The 20,265-nt window shown below is 29.4% G+C and overlaps 1 protein-coding gene across 6 annotated transcripts in view; it reads left to right on the forward strand.

The window, feature by feature from the left end:
- The window catches only part of LOC129905842 (neural-cadherin-like), a 658,269-nt gene that overhangs the window by 316,558 nt on the left and 321,446 nt on the right, over positions 1-20,265 (forward strand). Inside the window, exon 12 of one of the 6 annotated variants that reach the window (XM_055981446.1) lies at positions 17,303-17,418. The exons of the other annotated variants lie outside the window; for them this stretch is intronic. Coding sequence (XP_055837421.1) covers positions 17,303-17,334 — 32 coding nt within the window. The 3' untranslated portion in view covers positions 17,335-17,418. Of the gene's footprint in view, positions 1-17,302; positions 17,419-20,265 lie in introns of those variants that run through there. 6 annotated transcript variants of the gene reach the window in all.

Consider the following 20,265-nt stretch of genomic DNA (forward strand, 5'->3'; position numbering starts at 1 on the left):
TCCTGATGGAACATCTTTGTAATTCGGAAAGACATCCGGACCAAACCAACCAACGAACCAACTAACTACCTTCAACACCAACAGGCACCAAGCAGGCATCCGAAATAACACCCCTCTCCTCATCTTGTTATGTTTAGCTCTTGGTCCTGGAAGCTATATCTCTGGCAAAATGGTTTTGTTCTTCTCGTGCGATGCTCATCGTCCTCCTCATTCTCTCTCTGGTAACACTGAAGATGTCCTTGCATTATATTTATTATGCTTATCGTGCGACGGGGATATGGCTTCACAAAAGACTATTATGTGTACCGTATTCCTACCCAGAGAGATCTCACCCAAAAATAAAAAAAAAAATCCTGAAGCAATATCCCTGGTACATCCTTCTGGGTCCTTTAACTTTAGATAGGTACTCGTACTCGTGTATTGCCTCTTCTCCTTACTCCATTCAATATGAATATGTGCGTACTTCATGTTATTTATGCGTTTTAGCAGAAAATCTGTAAGAGAAACAGATAGGAACGGAGTACCTTAACAAGGATTTAGCGTTTGTGCACTGTGGAACATGTGTGTACATTACTTTCGGTTCGTATAGCAGCACATCCATCCTTTTAGAACCATATTCCTTATACCATCATCATTCGCAGGATACCTACATACGACTGAAGGTCCTTATAAAAGGACATGGTAGTGAGGTATTATTTTATCGAATTATTCTGTATTTACGATGATGATGTTTGAATGTTTTGCCTCCGGTTTTTGGGGTCCTCTCGATTATATACCACAGTGATAGAGAGAGAACGAGAGAGATCTAAAGGTTGGGTAATCATCATTGATAAGTTGTTTGCTTGTCGGCAAATGTACAAGTTCTGTTTTTTTTTTTTTCTGTTAATTTGTCTGTTCTCGATTTTTGAACAAGATATCACGTAGATTTTGTTTGGGTATAGGAGGAATGCAACAACTTCCTTGCCTTTTCTTCGGTTCGTGGTTTGTTGAGGCCCAGAAGGTTTTTTTAATTGTCGTTTAATTTGTAACCCTCATTAAAACAGCAAATTGGGCTGGAACAATAAAAAAAAAGGTTACAATTGTTTTTTTTGCGTAATAATTGCGTTGATGTCTTCAAAACGTTATAGTGTCAGGTGCAGATGTATATTTTTCAAACGATAATTGGGCGCAATTTGTTTGATTTCTTTATTTTTTTTGAGAAATTTTATAAAATTAAGGCCCAACTCGACATGGGGTATAAAGTTAAATGTGGCAAACGAATTTATTTGTTTTACGGCCACACGTGCCAAGGAGTGAGTAGTTCATCTTCATTATACAAAATGACCTTTTGCGATTTTCCAGACAATTTTTTTTTACTGGTTACTGAAAATTTTCCTTACTGGTATAACATTATTTCCCGACAATTTTGTTGTTACTAATAACTTTTGTCCCTTAAAAAACACTGGTAACTAGCGTTACTGTCAACTTTTGTTTCTGAAAAATGTTGATACTGAGAATTTTCGTTACTTCGAAAATTAGTTCGTGACAATTTTGCTGTAACTGATAACTTTTGTCCCCCAAAATACTGGCAGCTAGTGTTTCTGGCAAAATTATTGTATACTGATAACTTTTGTTACTCGAAGTTTGCGTTACTGTTAACATTTATCGCTGACAATTGCGTTGTTACTGAGAACTGTTGTCCCCCAAGACACTAGCAGCTAGTGTTACTGTCAAATTTCGTTGCTGATAACTTTTGTTACTGGCAATTTGCGTTACTGATAACATTCGTTGCTGACAATTTTGTTGATACTGGTAACTTTTTTTTCTCAAAACACTGGTAACTAGCGTTACTGGTAACATTTTTTCACCGTTTTTAAGAGTTCGGAGACCGTTTTGAACTTCATTTTGTGTTTTGAAATTTTTTTTTTATAAACAGTATTATTGTTCTATTTATGCTAAATAAAAGAGTTTTAATTCATCAAAATTAGTAAGACATTGTGGAAGTTGTGATTTTTTTACTCGAGAAAGAAATTTCAATTTTTTGGGACAATGAATGAAATGAAAAATTAATTTCTCTGTTCATAATAATGGTAGAAAATTTTTTATGGTCTTAATTTTTAGAAAAAATGTTATTCTTTGTAACTACGTTTAAAAAATTTTGATATCTATTTTGGTTGCTCAGATATATATGTTAAATACTGTTCATTTTTTCTTGCCCATGTGCTATCACAATCCAAAAAAAAAAAGTGTCAATACTTTTGACCGGACCTGCCTATTTTTATGTATTTTGACGTGCTGAATCCGTATCTGAAGTCAATTTTGCCCAAACACCCTCAAAATTTTGATAAAATTTCAAAAAATCATGAAAATTAGGGTTTTTTTGCAATAAATTGAAATTTTTTTCTTGAGTAAAAAAACCATAACTTCCACAAATTCTAAGTTTTTTTAATTAGTAAAAGTTTTCTTGATTCAGCATAAATAGGAAAATAAAACTGTTTATAAAAAAAATTTCCAAAACACAAAATGTAACTTAAAACGGTCTCCGAACTCTAAAAAACTGTGAAAAAATGTTGTACTTTTAGATTCAGCCCATAAAATCTACACTCAATTAGCTGCTTGAGCATAATAAAAAAATATTTTAAAAAAGTACACAAGTACTCCTCTGTTTAGAACTGTAAAAAAATCTGAAATCGACCGAAAAATGGCTGATTAAAAAATCGTTGAAATCTGAAAACATTGAAAACCGTTTCTTTGACGATAACTTAAAATTTTGAGGGTCTACGAAAAATTTAAATTTCCGAAATATGATGTACTCCTAATACCTACATTCTCTGCTAGGTCATTTCCAAAGTAATTGACATGATTTTTATTTTGTAACACAGTGTAATTTTTGTTACTTTTTACCTGAGTTGCTGGGTACTTTCGTTACTGGTAACTTTCTTTACTTGTAACTTTCGTTATTGGTTTCTTTCATTGCAGGTAACTTTTGTTGCTGGTAAAGTTTGTTACTTTTAATTTTGGCTACTGGTAACTTTCGTTACATATAACTTTTGTTACAGGTAACTTTCCCTACCGGAACCTTTTGCTTGCTGTTAATTTTCGTTACTTGTAACATAACATTAGTTTCTTACAATTTTGTAGTTACTGGTAACTGGAAGCTCACGTGACTGGTATCTTTCGTTACCCGAAATTTGGGATTTTATTGAAATTTCTTTAAAGGTACGTTCTAAACTTTAGGTCTATACTGGATTAATTTTCAAGTCGATAAATGTCTTATGTCAACTAAAATGTCTTAAAGATTTTAAGCTATATTTTGCAATAACCCATTTAAATAAAAACAAATAAAAAATGTAATTCCATTAGACAGAAACAAAAAAAAAAAATAAACAATGGGCGTTACCAAACTCCTATTTTTTGGGACTTTCTGAATATCCAAAAGAGCAAAGTTTACAACATTTCGACCAGTAACCAGCTTTGTAAAAAAATTGTGTTCAGGTCAAAACCTAATTGCACCACATTAACTCTGCTAGCCCACTCAAATAACTTTTAAATGTTAAGCTTATCAAAAAAAAAAAAAGAATGTTCAAGCACTTATAAACACACTCATAACAGTTGTTTCGCACACGACCTAGCACATCCCAAAAAAAAACCTATTGATGTGAATTTATCAACTCACAAAAAACTCCACCCCCTCTTTCACTCAATCGAGCTCCACATGCATGTGTGTAGAGAGACTAAACTTTGTAATAAAACTGAGTGGTTTGGATATTACCACCACTATTACAGTAGAGACGTAAAGTTAACCCACCACTTTGGTGTGTTCGTTAACTACACACAAAATCTCTAGTGAATGCTGGATGTTTTCTATGAAGCAAGCAAGCAAGTAGGTAGTAGGTATATATGGAAAGTGGGAAAGTGATTAAGTACAACTTATACCACAATTTTATCTCCTCAGAAAACTTGTGAACTTTTTATATCAAAGGTTATTATATTATATAATATATCTATCTATCTCAAGAGGATAGAAAGAGAGATATGTATGTATATTTTTTGCCCTCTTAAGTGACTGCTAATGACTGTGTTAAATCCTTTTTTTTTTTTTTTTTTGGTAAGTACAACATGATGTTCTATCAGAACCAAACATAAAAAAATATAATATTTTATGCTCTCAAGCACTCAAAAACTACTGAGTCAACGTAAATGGGATGTTCTTCTCTCTGTTCTCCGGTTCTATGGATGAACTTTTTTACATCTCTTCAATACAAACAAATCCCTATAAGGATATATTTTGTGTGTGTTAGTGGATTGAAGACAAAAAAAATTAGGTATGTAACGCTATGTAACGCATTGGTAAACCAAACAAGAAAACACATTTTTCACAGCAACGACAAGAGGTCGAATATAAAGGGGGCGTTGCGGTGGCGGAGTTTTGTTATCTCTTTCACCATCATTGCTCCCGTCCTTCTTGATTATCACACACCAGGATTTTTATGTTTCCATTTCGTTAAGCCTCTAAAATTCTACTTTCAAAAAAAAAAAAAAAAAAAAAACAGAAAATTTACCCTCAAGCACTCACTCCAACACTTAATAAGTCGTTTAGAAAATTTATTACACTTGCCTGGGTTTTATTATTATCGTATACCATAATGTTATGCGAACCAAAGGACTTTTTTTTTTTTTTTTTTTTGTAAAAACACATAATCAATGTTTGACTTTTAACGCATAAAAGGATACCTATGAGCATGTTTTTCCTTCTTATTTTAACCCCCCCTCTCAGCTCACCCCTTAACAACTGATAATAATGAAGATAAACGTTAATGTAATTATTTTGCCATAAATTTCAACACTGCCATAGAGTTATTTACAGATTTTTTTTTCTTCTTTGAAGTGTTTCGTAATTACTTTTCCAATATCCTTTTAACACACATTTTCGGATTTTTTTTTTCAACATACTTTTCGGATATAAAAAAAAACAAATTTAAATTCAGTTTTCAAATTAAATGTGGTTGACAGGTTCCATAATGGAGAAACAAGAAACTTACTGTTATTTACCGGTCATATCGTTTTCGACACACACCAACTTTTTTTCTTTTTGTCAACCAAACAAAAGAAGAAAAAAAAAAAGAAAAAAAAACTATATACACTGTAGAAAATCCTTTCCTGACATATCCTTCAATGTGTAAGTTTTTTTATTTTTTTTTGACTCAATTTTTAAGGATAAAGTTTGTTGGAAAGGACCTGTCTTTTCGTGTCAGGTTTTGAACTCTATGGGAGAGAGAGAAAGTACCTTTTTAACATTGAATTGTTATGTCGCTACATGCTAGCGGGAGAAGTAACAAAATATCCTATTGACAGAAAACACAATCTACAAGGATGTGACTTTTACCACCCAACAAACAAGGCTTCAAAACAGGGCAAAAGAAATGCCAGAAGTTCTCCTAAAGGTGCAGAATATGCTTGTGCTGTTTGCATGCATTGGCACCTATCGACATTATGGTGCGGTTTTGTTGAAATGTTTATAGGTGAAGGGAGTAGTTAAAGGACATGGAAAGAGTTTTTTTTTTTTATTTTTTGAAAAAAACTTTTTCAATGACAAAATAATCTCGAAACAACCAAGAATTGAGAAAATGGTATATCATAAAAGTTATCGAAACTTATTGAAAGATTGAAATATGTAAGGAAGAAAATAACAAGAGAGAGTCCTGCTGTGTGTGTGAATTCGCTAACCATCGTCACCAGAGGAAAGGATTTTTTTTTTGTTTTTTTCAAAAAAAAAATGCGGAAAAAGTTTGCAAAAAGGGATTACTTTTATTGAATTTCCATTGCAATATAAATTGAATTTTTTTTTTATTTTTTATTTTGCTGGGATTAAAACGAGAAAAAAAAAAAAACAGATTAAAAGGATTGGTCTTTGAAAATTTGTTCTTCATCGATTTCGTTTGTTTCTTTTTTATTTTCTTTCTAAATGATGTTTTCTTCATTTTCTATATAATTAAATCAAGTTTTGAGATATTTTTTTTGTGTTGTTTTGAAACAAGTTTCTATAATGTCAATTGATTCCAAGAACTTGAATTGATAACAGTGTTTGATGCAGGTCAACAATAAAGTCCTTAAGGAAAATATTATGTCGTGGATAGTAGTTGTCCTGGAAAGTGTCTCCAATAACGTTTTATCTAGGTACGAAATTTATTTCTTGTTTTCTTATACATATAACCTTTTCTGAACTCCATTAAAATTTCAATTTCGATAAGGTCTTACTAAAGCATCATTAAAATGTTTTTAAGTTTAAGATAGTTACTCTGAGCATGGCAAAGAGTGTTTCACTATACTCCTTTTTTGTGTTCTGAAAAAAACCCTTTTTAGGGCTTTTATAATTGGCAGTAATAGGTACATATCTTACCGAAAATGTTGAAAAATTAAAAAGTACAAAATTTTGTGTTTAAAAAATCTCTAATTTGTGAACCAAAAAAAAATTCACATCACTTTTCTCTTCTGTTTCCTATTTTTCCTTTAAATATAAAATAATTGATATTTATGCTAGTAAAAACACTAGTGGTGGCAATTTTTCAAGTAAATTGGGCAGAATAACATACTAAATTCGGCTACAGCCTCTTAAGGGTACAATATTCAATTTAATATGACGTTATATAGCCTATAACAAAGCGTCAAGTATGACGCTTCCAACTGTACCTCATTTGTCAAATTATGATGAGTAGTTTAGAAACTATGATGGAACACATATGAACGTGTATATACGAACATGCATACTTACAAACAAAAATACATACAAAACCGCCTTTTGGCTTTGCTGTAATCGATTAGTCATTAAAATAGGTACAGATTTTTGAGCATTAGGCCAGATTTGTTTCCTAACCATGGTTTATCAATTTAAAAGATGGCGGTTGCGTATCTACCTTCCATAGACCAATAACACGGTGTTACAAAAATGAGGTTTCAACATATACGCGGGCAGAGACCTATCAGATTTTCTAGAGCTAGTCGCACTGATTACGAAACGCTGTTTGAAAATCCCCTAACACCCCCAAAATCTGGAGTTGCGTGCAAAAAACGATTTTTTGGACCTTCACCCATTGAAAAAATTCTAGCTTCGAAAATTTTGTACCCATTTTCGATTTTTTTACAGTTTCTGATAGAAGATAAATATACCTTTTCAACAATGTATAAAACATGTACGTCGGTTAAACCACTTAGAATTTATATGCTGTCAAAGTTCAAAAATTCCATTTTTTTCGTCATTTACCCAACTTCGGCATCAATTTAAAGTATATGTTTTCAAAACAACATGCTATTTAAAAAATATATTCACAAACAATATTTATTTCCCAATCAATCGAGGTATTTTTTATGAAAATCAGTTTAAAATTGGCTTAGAAAAAAAAAATTTTCGATTTCAACCCAGATACAGAAATTCGAACTTTTAGGTATAGAACAAAAATGTTGTTTCGGCACGTAGTAGGATAACCTGGGCGCCAGGATTTGATAACGGGTTTTTGTAGAGGAGCTCAATACAAACATTTTTTTCTTTGGAAGTGGGGTCTATCTCCCCCCGTTTAGGTGAGAGGGGCAGTTTTCTAAAAAAAAATTTATCAAAACAAAAAAAAATTATTAAAAAACAACGGCAACACTTACAGTAATAAATGATACCATTTCCGAAAGGAAAAATTGTACATTTGATTCTAATTTTTAAATCAATATAACATAACCAATAGTTTTTGAAATAATCGATTTCAAAAATAAAAATTGGCGAAAAAAAATGTTTTTAAACTAATTTTATACTATTTTTGTTCAGACTGTGAATTTGAGTAAACAAATTACTTACACAGAAAACTGCCTCAATTGATTCCTTATCGAACAGTGAAAACTATATGTTTCTATGTCTTCTTTGAGAAAATTGAAAAATAAAAGCAAATAAAAACAAAAAATATTTTGTTTTTATTTGTTGAAGAAAAATCTGATAAAATAATTTTTCAATTTTCTCAAAAACTAGAAGGTCCAAAAAACCGTTTTTTGCCCGTAACTTCAGATTTTGGGGGTGTCAGGGGATTTTCAAATACCGTTTCGTATTCAGTAAGACTAGCTCTACAAAACCTGATAGGTCTCCGCATGCGTATATTTTGAGTGTTACACCGTGTAATTTTTGAAAGAAAAAACAAGATTTTTAGCAACATAAGATAAGGGTAGCAGGAAAACTAAGGATATAATGGTTTATAAAAGGGGAAAAATAAAATTCGCACAAACAAACCGGAGGAAAGGGAGTGGATGGGCGAAAAAGTGAGTTGGGTGCCAAAAATTGTGTTTTTACGATTTCTAAAGTAGGCCTCCTATCGAAAAAGTTAAATGCAAAAGTTGTAGATAATCAAAAGGTGACAAAAATGGTAAGATTTTAACAAAACCTGGTTAAAATTATTTCGTTATGTTTGTTACCTATTATAAATATTTTTTGAACAAAATGTTAATTTTTGAATTTTTGACGAATGTAATTTTAAAAAAATAGCCTATTTTTCCATCAAAAAACTTCCCAAAAAAAACCATCCTTAAACACTATTGGAAAGCTCAAAAGTTAATATACCTATTTACCTCAGAAATATGTTTATAGAGTAATTTACAGTACGCCAAAAACATTCTTGTAGTATTAAGAGAAATTGGAGAGAATACTAAGTGACCAAATCCTTAATTATCCAAATTTTGACAGAGCCTTGAGGTAAAATTGCCCGCATGACTTAAGAAAAAAAAAGTTGAGGAATTATTTTTTCTTAAAATGATATGAAATTGATAAAACAATAAATCCTCCTCCAATGATTAAAATACCAACAAATTCACTTTTTGTCAGCATTTCGTTAATTCTGTACCATAGTGTATCAACTGGACAGAAAACAATTTCGTAGAAGTGTCAATATCATCGCTTTTGAATTTTCGAATATCTATTCTATTGTTCTACTACATTTGTAATATTTTCAAAAATAAATTGAGATTTTGTGTATAGTTGTATTCATCTTCATAATGCATGCTTTTTATATGAATTACATATTAAATCCATCTAAATGTCTATTGCGCATTAGTTTCATACAGAAACTTTTTAATTAAATAAAACTAATAGCGCAAAAATTTAAATCCATCAAAATAGAAATCAAATTAAGAGAAAATTCGTAACACTTTGTATCAATTTCATAATTTAACGATAAAATGTTTTATTGTTAAATATTGTTAACATCCAGAACGTCATCATCAGATCGATGTTTTAAGCGGATTTTCTCTCTCTCTCTCTCTCTCTCTCTCTCTCTCTCTCTCTCTCTCTCTGCTCTGGGATGATGAAAAAAATATGCCTTATAATTTGGTAGGATATAATATCGTATATAAAATTTATTCGTAACTTTGCATAATTTAATTATACAACCATTAAAACCACAAACTGAAATATCATATAATCCCAATCACTTACATTTTGACAACAGCTGTAATCCTTGATTTGCGTGCGGAAACATTCCGTTGACATTTATTTTATAGATTTGAATTAATCCTCCAGGTAAAGTTTATATACAATACAAACACACACACACAGATAGACATACAATATTCACAATACAAAGTTAAAACAAACAAGCAAGCACAAAACATACAATATAGATGTGTGCTTTATTATTCATAACCATTGTGGTTTAACTGTGTCGGTGCATTTTTGATGATAGTTTCCATTTTTTTTTTCTTCTTTTTAATGAAATTATTAATTTTTGTTTGTAGACTGACTAAATGTGTGGAAGGTTATACTTTTTGTATATTTTCCACATTGTTGAAGGTATAATAATTTATTTTAAAATTATTTTTTTTTTTATTTTATAAATTTAATTATTTCCATCTATTAATTTTTATCAATTATTGACGATTCAAGTATTTATATATGTATAAAATTATTTCCGGGAAAATTGCTAATTAAAAACACATTTTCTGTTATTATTATTATTTTATTTCCAGTATTTTAAAAGTCTACTATAATTATTTTATTTAAAGCTTTAAGGATTTTGTTTACTAAAAAAAAACTCAGTAAAGTTGATGAATTTTTTAAATCCGTTTATCCAAGAAATATCAACAAAAGAAATAAAAAAAAGAAATTACTAAGTAAAAATTGTTCATAACTTTTTTCATAGGAAGCATAGGAACGAACTACAGTGGTTAAAATTGTATGAAAAATCACTCTTAAATATAGAGAAGCGGACAATAAATCTTTTAAGACACCTTCAAAAATACCTGTCATATATCAATAATTTTGGAAAAGTTTAATTTTCTCAAAAACGGCTCCTAAGATTTCGCTCAAAAATTGCAAGTTCTTGTTTTGACAAGGGGTATCTTAAAATGAAAAAAGTTTTTTTTTTGTTCAAAAATCGTTAGGTATTAACGGCATCTGCCATAAAACCGATTTTTAAAAATAGGATGTTCTTCCAAACGATATGCTTAATCTCAATACAATTTTTTAAATAAAAGTCTAATATAGTTTTTATATAGGCACCTAAATCAAAAATAAAATTTTGAAAAAAATAATTTTTGGTTTTTTTTTTTTTTTTGAAAAATCAAATTTTCGAAAACGGGACATTGAATTTTGGTCCTAGGTGTTAATTAATAAGTGCTACAAAACGGCAAACTTATTTTTTTTAAGATTTTTTTCTCAAAAAATTACCTACATATTTATAAAAAATTAGTTTTTTCTAAAAAACGGCTCGAACGATGTTGAAAACTTTTTTCTAAAAATGCATCTTAATCCAAAAAAATAAAACTTAATACTGTTATTGGAGCTCAGTTTCATGTAAAGAGTTGTTTTTTTTTTTAGTTGAAGAATGAATATTATTTTATGTTTTATCTTTATTTTTACTTGCGATATAATGTAGGTACTATTACATACAGTGCTGCTAAAAACATTCCGGATTTTTTTGTGATTTTCATCAACTGAAATGTTATAATACAAAACTGGTACAAAATATTGTTTTAATATTTTTTCTAGGTCGTTAATATATTGGTTAAGCAATTTCAACAAAAAAAAATGATCTTTAATACATACAAAAATTTTAGAAATTTTAAAATGAAGTAAAGTCAGAATTTCAGCTGTGAAAAACTAACCGGATTTTTTAAAGTTAATTTTCAAAGTGAATATTTTGCTCAGTAACCTTTTTTTTGAAGACTGCTTGGCACCAACGAGACTTGGACTAGGCCAAATAAAATAAAATAGAACTAGAAATATGCTCCCAGTCATTTTTCAAAGCTACAAGTACGTTAGTTGCTGAAATGGGCTTTTTCTTTTCTACTCGTCACTTAAAGATGGCCCACAAATTTTTAATCGGGTTCAAGTCGGCTAATTTTTACGGTTATTCTAAGCAAGGAGTATTGTCTGCCCCAAACTTCTGTTTAATGGGCTTTTAAGAATTTTTGGCATCATAACTTGCAGAAAGAGGCGACGTAAAGGCATTTATTTCTCTTTAATGGAGCCATTATCGACTCCAACATCTCTCTATTTTGGAAATGATCCATAATTCCGTTGATTTTGTGAAACGGGCTAAAGCCTGCAGCTGAAAAAACCCAAACCATCACTGATCCTCTGCTGTGCTTCACGATAGGGAGCATATTTTTTTGGTTTCAAACATGTCCATGTTTGAACCATTTCACGACCGGAATAAAACAAGCTAAAATTGCTTTTATCACTGAAAAGCATATTTTTGCGTTTTGTTATCGAGCAACTCAGATGTTTTTTGGGAAATACAACCATGATGAAGTATTTTTATTTTCAAATTTTAAGTGTTCCTTAAGATCCTTTCATTGCCTACCTTTTTAGACAATGCTTAGTATAAAGAAATGGTCTTTTTCCGAGCCGAAAGTCATAAAGACCAAATCTCTCAAATCCTTTCTAACTGTACTTGATGTTGAAAGCAGATTAAGCTCCTCACAAATCGTTTTAGAAGCCGCAAAAGGAATTTTTATCAAAAAACTCTTTATTCGCCTATCAGTTTTTAGGGATATTTTGTAATGGCATCCACCCAATTGATCTACTTCAACTAATTTTTCACTTTTTTACATTTTGACGATATCAAACTCACTTGACGTTGCAATTTTCAACATCCCAAAGGGATAATATTTTGTTTTATTTCGGCTTGAAAATGTTCTACAACTCAATAACGAATTTGATGACTATAATGCGTTTTTTCCGTTATTCCATTTAATAATTTATACAATTCACAAAGCTAACAACTTTGTTTGTCACTGCAAACAAAAATTGTATTGAAGTGACGCTTAAAACCGTTACCTCAACAACGGGAATCGAAATCCTTGAAAAATCCGGTTAGTTTTTCACAGCTGAAATTCTGACTCTACTTCATTTTTCAATTTTTAAATTTTTTGCATGTATTAAAGATCATTTTTTTCTGTTGAAATTGCTTAACTGATATATTAACGACCTAGAAAAAATATTAAAACAATATTTGGTACAAGTTTTGTATTATAACATTTCAATTGATGAAAATCACAAAAAAATCCGGAATGTTTTTAGCAGCACTGTATATCAAGTTATGTATTCGTACAAAAAAAAATTTAAGAAAACATGACATTACGATGATAGAGAATGCCAAAAAAAAAATGGGTCCCGGAAGTCCGTCTGTCTGTCTGTAAACGAAGCTACAGCCTAAACGGATGGACTGATTGATGTCAAACTTGGTATGTAGCGTTATTTGGCGACTCTCAAGAGGGGCTTTTGGAATTAATTTTTTTTTGACCAAAAATAACGGTACTTCATATATCGTTGAAATTTCTCAAAAGTGGCTCCAACGATTTTGTTTAGAAATTCAATTAAAAGTTTTAAGACAAGGTCTATCTTCTAATGAAAAATTTTATTTTTGAAAATCATTATTAACGGTACTTGCGATAGAACCGTTTTTTTAAATCCGATTTGCTCCGAAACTACTTATTCGATTTCAACGAAACTTTTTGTGAAAAAGAATTTACATATATAATTTAAATATATAAAATAAAATTTCGAAAAAAATAATTTTTGGATTTTTAAAAAAATTTTGAAATTTTTTTGAAAAATCAAATTTTCGAAAACGGGGCATTGAATTTTTTTGAAATTTTGTTTTTAGACGTTGATTAGTGATTTCTACAAAATGACATACCAATTTTATTTTAAAACTTTTTTTCCAAAAAATTATTTATAAAAAATTAGTTTTTTTTAAAAAACGGCTCTAACGATTTTGAAATTCAAAATATCAATCAAAACTGCATACTTGTTTTGGAGGGCAATTTGATTCCAGATTTTGTTTTATATTTTTTTTAACGAATTTTATGTTTTTGTTTATTTATTTTTTTGTTGTTGTACCTGACATTTCCCAAATTTATATAAAAAGTCTTAAAAATTTAAGCAACTTGAACTCTAAGAGCAAGTTCGAGCGACCCAGTCGTGCATTTTATTTATTTGTATTTTCATATATATTTACCAAATTTGTATAAAAAAGTCTTAAAAATTAAAGCAAATTAAAATCTAAAACCAAGTTCGTGCGACTCAGTCATGCATTTTACTTTTTTTTTACAGTGGTGCTTCGCTGAGTTACCGGACCTTAATCCTGCTAGATCTTTTTCTTTGCTAGGTCCTTAATCAATCTATCAATATTTTTTATTTCTTTTTTTTTTAAATATCCTTTAAACAGAAGGTGCTTTTGAAATGAAACCTTTTATTATAAAAAAAAAAATACTCATTTTTATCGTTTAGCACGAAATTCAATATAATTTCATTTTTTATTTTTCCTTTTTCCTTTTTAAGCAATCACTCTTCTACTGCTTACAGGCTAAAAAGTCAATTACTCTTAATCAAAAAAAAAAACCCGAACAAAAAAAAAGGACACCTGCTCACCAATATCTCCCAATCTACAAGTATCAATTTAAATTAGCTAAAATGCCAAATGTCACGTCATGATCTATCTTTATTGCTCCTATTATATTATATATTTTCTATGTTGCCCTTGTCCATCTTTAGCTTCCGCAGGATTAACCTTTAAACAATTTAACACTCTCTCTCTCTATTTGTCTCTTTCTCTTCATCTCTGGACATCAAGTTTTAGAATTTTTTGAACAAATTATCACATGGATAAAAGACCATTATCCATGATTGATGAGTTAATTTTTTTTTTTGTTGCTTCCATCCAAAAACGATGGTAACTAAACGCTATAAGGACGACAAAAAGATATATGCAAATTAGGTTTATCTTCACTTTAATATATGTATAGAATATAACACTCTTGACTTTAGATGTACTTGTACATATATTTTGATAACGAACAAAAAGTTCACTTGAGATTAAGATAGAAAAAAAAAAAAAAACACGAAATACTAAGAAAGACCAACGAATCCATCAAAGTTAATTTGCATAAATTTGTCAAAATTGCATTGCACCTTATACAGAGTGCCGACCCGACCGACCTATCAACTCTATATAAAAGAAGAAAGTAGTCTCGTTTTTGGTATAAGTGTTGGATGACCATGGGCGAATTTATATATGTGTTGGAAGGAAAAGCATCCTTCATCCTTGATCGTTTCGTTCTATGGAAATCATTGTCCTTAAGTGTATAGCCTTAAGCTTATTATTATAATACTGAATTTTCGAGTGAGAGAGAATAGGTATTGGTGTTGTCGTTTCGTTTTCTTCGTCAACATCGTCATCGTATATCCATCTTTTAACACAACAACGACACACCAACCAACCAAGACCAACAACAACGATTTGGGTGGATTTATATTTCTATATTATTACCAGAGAGTCAAGAATGGACAAGGACATTATCTCATTGATAAGATATACCTATACCTACCTTCCTATATATTTATTTTGGTTGGATAAGTATCTCTAACTCCGAGGTGAGCATAAAATAATACTAAATTGCGCCTTTGGGTTGTTCTTATTAGCACTTATAGCAATTTCAGTATGGCGTCTGCCTAGGGACTAGATGGATATATTATTCAGATGAGATTTTTGAATTGGTTTTTCCTGATTATTCACAAGCAAAAAAAAAAAAAGGATATGTATGTGTGTAGGTATAGATTTGATCCTTAAATATAGGATAAGACTTTTGTATATTCGATTTGATAACTTTTTGCATATAGAAAAAAAAAAAATCTTATTTATGTTCTTACGTACTCATTCTATAGAAAGTCCTTAAGATCAAGACGAAATTTGGTAGAATTTAACAATATTGAAATTTCTTCTTCAAGAAATTTAAATTTAAGATCTGATATTAAATAAAATAATAATAATAAATCAATATATGTTAGCAAATATAAGGGACCTAATGACTTCAATTTTTGGCATCCTAAGCGGTGTTCTTGTTGCAGGGTTGTAAAAAATCTTTTTTTTTTTAATGTGCATATTAAAAACTAAAATAATCATTTTTATCAAAAAACAAAACCGACTTTCATGATTCAAAACGGGGTTTTATGGTTTTTCGTATAGTTCCTATGGCTTAAACTGAACGAAATTGAAATAGGACCACATTGCAGCCACTAGCTTTCCAATACAAAAAGAATTATCAAAATTGATTCACTCTGTCCAAAGTTATGCGGTAACAAACATAAAAAAAAAAAAAAAAATACAGACGAATTGAATGCCTTCTCCTTTTTGGAAGTCGGTAAAAATAAAATGCACGACTGGGGTCGCACGTACTTGCTCTTATGCTTAAAGTAACTCTAATGTTAAAGCTTTTTATTCAAGAAAATTAGGAAAAATTTGATATTTTCAAGAAATTTAATAGGTAGTGTAAAAAAATAAAATCTGTTTTTATAATTAATTAAACACCGTTTTAAATGATGTTTAAAAAAAAAACAACAAGTATGCCATTTTATTACTTGTATAATAAGGTATTTTTAGAAAAAAAATTTCGAAAATAGTAGGAGAATTTTTTTTTTTAAATAATTTTTTATATATAAAAAATTTCTAACATTTTTCAACAAAATATTTGGTATGCCATTTTGAAGAAATAATTAATTTACACATAAAAACTAAATTTCAAACTTTTTCACCAACCCAAATATTTTTTTCTACTTTGCATTAAAAAAAAGTTAAATTATTTTTTTATAGCCATTGATCAACGGTTATAACACATTTTAAGTAGTTATGTGTAAGAAGAATTATTGTAAAATATGACTGATTAAAAAAACTGATGGAATCCATGCATTTGTGGCAGCAATGTGAAAAATTTAAGATTTTACAGTTAAAATAATTTATTAAATTAACAGGCTTTTTTTGCACTTTGATAGCAATAACTTCCTAGTAACTATAGATGTGACAAAAACTTTTACCATTCTTCAATCCCCTTTGGACGCGCATATTTTTAAAAAAGTTGGCCACCTACGTTCCTATGGATTTTTTTTATACCACAGGGGTTTGAAAATTTTCATAAAATTTTTTTTTCACATTTTGCATCTAAAAACAAATTTCAAAATTTTTTTAGAGAAAAGATGCAACAGTTATAAAAACTTTTAACTTCTTATGTAGTGAGCCAATTATTGTAGAAAATTATAAAAATAAGAAATTTATAAAATTCATTCATTCGTGGTTGTGGTTAAAGAAAACGTAAGATAATGAAATTTAAAGTACACTGAACGAAAAAAAGCTAATATTTTCTAAACTGGTTGCGATAGAAACTTCTTCTATTTGGTTTCAGAACAGTCAAAAGTGCACCTATCAGCCATTTCAGGATTATCCATTTTCTACCGGACACCCTGTATACAAATATTCTAACATTTATTTAAAAAAAAAAATTTGGCACGCCATTTTGAAGAAATAACTAATTTACATATACAAACAAAATTTCAAAATTTTTCACCAACCCGTTATCAAAAAAAAAAGATTTTTCAAATAAAAATTTTTAAATATTTTTTAAAAATCCAAAAATTCGTTTTTTTAAGACATTTTTTTTTATTTTCTAAAATTTTAATATTACCTTTACCAAGACGCTTTTGTAGAAAAATTTTCGTTGAAATCGAAAAAAAAATTTATAGCAAATAAAAATATGTATGTACCTACAAATGTTGCATTAAAAAAATTATTGCAAATAAAAAATTCTATGCAAAATGTGTGCATTAAATATTATTTTTTTTAATATTCTCCTATAAGACATTTAAATTTAAGGTCTGACAGTAAGAAATAATATTTAGTAAATATTTGTTACCAAATAAAATAAAATAAAATGTTCCTACTTAAATATGTATTTTTAAAATATATTTATTTAATATTTTATTTATAAAATAAATACAATAACAACTTTTTCTTTATATTTACAGGTAAGCAACTTGATTTTAATTGTCTTTGGTGACTTTTAGAGTGAGTATGATTTTGAAACTTAAAAGAAATTTATTTATTCGTTCATCAAAGAGAATGTTACATTTGTGTTGTCTGCAAAAGACCATTGATTAATTCATCTAGGTATGCTTTCTTATAGTTCACATCCAGTTTAAACAAAAAAAAAAAAAAACAAAAAAAATGAAAAAAGAAACACCCTTTAACTATTCTCCATGAAAGAGAACAAAAACATTCAACTCTGTTATTAATTTCACCAAGAGTTCTTAAATTTATGTATTCACTTTATTAAGTCAAATACACCCTGTGTTATAAAATAAACTAGTACATTACTACATAGGATATTATTTAACAAAAATTTGGCGACCCAAAATAGGAATTTGTGATATATTTTTGGAATTTAGCCAAAATATTTGTTTTGGTTTTCCAATTTTTTTTTTTTTTTACTTAGGTAGCTTGTTTGTTAAATATTTGGTGTTCCTATATTTAAACAACTTCATTGTGTAGGTTGACTTTTAAAATTAAGTTCTTCAATGAATTAAAAGGTAGATATATATATTTAGGGTCAGAATAGTGGAAATATATGGAGAGAGTCCTTTTTAGATGAATTGTCGTGTGTCGAATCCTTAATTGTTTTGGTCTTCACATCCTCTAACCTACCATATAGAATTTTTTGGCTCTCCTATTTTGTATTTTTATTTATATATATTTCGTATTCATTTTAACATCAAAGTTAAATTAGTTTTAGAATTTCAATGAAGTAAAACTTTGTAATGTTTCAAAGCGAATGTGCCAATTTGCCAATTTTGTGTGTGTGTTATAGTATCTATATATTTTTTTGTGTATGTGTGTTCAGTTTGTATTCAAGTTAACTAGCTGAGAGAAATTCAATTTGATATAGTCAAAAATAGTTTTGGTTTAGATACATACTATGAACTTTTACTTTTTTTTTTTGTATACCTTTTTATACCTCAATTCTCTATAGGTTTCATTACACAGTGTTAAATGAAATACTTCCCAATTTCAATTCTCAGTGGAGCAGAAGGTGGAATTCTAGGAACTTTGTGTTTTTCATTTTTCCTCATGTAGGTACAGTACACACATACGAGGATTTTCTACTTTTTAATTTAGAAACTAAAAATTTAGATACAAGTCAAAAAATAAAAAGGAACAAAAAAAAAAAAACTTTGACCTACTGGTTGATTTCTATTTCAGAGAATTTTTGTCAATATTGTGAAAAATCAAGAAAAAAATTAAATAACAGATCAACAGCAATTAGGCAGTTTTTAGATCTTTTCAGAGTCAAATAAAAATTAAAAGGGCCGTTGAAGTTTGAATAATTGCTATATCTGTAATTACTTACTATTACCAACATGTTTTTTTCTTTTAGAATATTTTTACTTTGTGAATTGGTTGAGTCTTGAATTTTATAGAAAAAAAAAATTGATAAAATCAATCACACAATTTTTATTGGTCAAAATAGACTTTTTTGTTGTTGTAGATTTTGAACTAAATCATGTTTATGTGAGCGTTTGACGGCGGGCGGTTACAAGGTGGAACTTACTAACTTTTTAGGTAAAATGTCAATTATTCTGGAAAGGTGAGAATATTAGGCAAAAATTTCAAACAGATACTTTCTAATTTTTAAAAATCTTTTTAGGTATTTTTTGACAGTGTTATATGCTTACTAAGAACTTTGATGGTTCAGTCAGTTGTATCTATAGATTGGAAAAAAATTGTTAAAGTATTAAAGTCAGATAAAGAAAGTCCATTAATTTGGCGGACACTTTTTGGCAGAATAAAAAAAATTAAAATCATTAGGATTGCGCAAACCAAAAAATTTTAACTCGCATAGTTTTTTAGTTTTTTTGTGCAAAATAAGTCTGAAGTTAGCGGACAAAATCTGAAATGATGAAAATCCTGAATTTTGGCAGAATTCCAAATTTGTAGCTTTTTAAATGCTATCCAATTCCACAAACTTATTATTTATAGTCTCAATATATTTTTTGATTATTAAAAATTCCACTAAAATAAGACTGAAGCTAGCGAAATAAAATTGGTAAAATTTATTTTTATGTCCAAAATTGTAGCAATTACATGCTAATTTGTTGCACAAAAATTTATTTTGTAACTCCGCTCAGTCATTTTCTATTTCAATTTGATGTTTGACTTAAAGGAAGCTCTATCAAACTTGGTTTCCATACAGGATAGTAGACGAATTGCAGAGGAAATTCTTTTGAACAATGGATTCGATGCCTTAGAAATCTGTGTTTACTTGATTTTGACTTTACAATCTCATTCTTTCAAACTCCCAGATACTTTATTTTGAACTGTGTTACAAGAATGGTTCACATAAACGACTTCTACCTTGGGCGATGGTCAACACTCGCAATCTAAATTTCCCAGTACTAGCAATAGGGGTCAGTACAATAATAGACCCAATAACTCTAAAAAAAAACTCAAACATGAGTGAATACTGTTCACAGAAACCCTTATAATCAAAAGACTTGAACATAAAGTCTTAGGCTGGGTCGATGGACGAACTCTGCTTTGTATTTAGTGTTGTTGAAAGCGAGTCAAAACCAATAGTATAGCGGACGTAAGCGTAACGCGAACGGCCTTTGTACAAGGCAACGCCAAACTTAAACTAAAACCACCTTTTAATCAGTACCAATCTTGAAAGATCGACATCAGATTTTTCTTTCTTAACTTTGTAAAATCACTTTGGGGGAAGTTTAAACTTTTAAAACTTTGCTATGTTTTTTAGACCATAAGCTCATGAGGCTTGGTTCTTCTTTATCTCCGAACATGATTTCTTACATTCAAGACGGACCTTTGAGCGATTAAAAAAAAAAAAAAAACAGCTCTCAAGAAGCTTTTTGCCAACTCCCAACAATTTTATTCTCAAATGGACAGGTATTTTGATGGAAATCGCAAAACACTTTAC

This window comes from Episyrphus balteatus, chromosome 1 (genome assembly GCF_945859705.1).
Source record: "Episyrphus balteatus chromosome 1, idEpiBalt1.1, whole genome shotgun sequence".
NCBI classification, from domain to species: Eukaryota; Metazoa; Arthropoda; class Insecta; order Diptera; family Syrphidae; genus Episyrphus; species Episyrphus balteatus.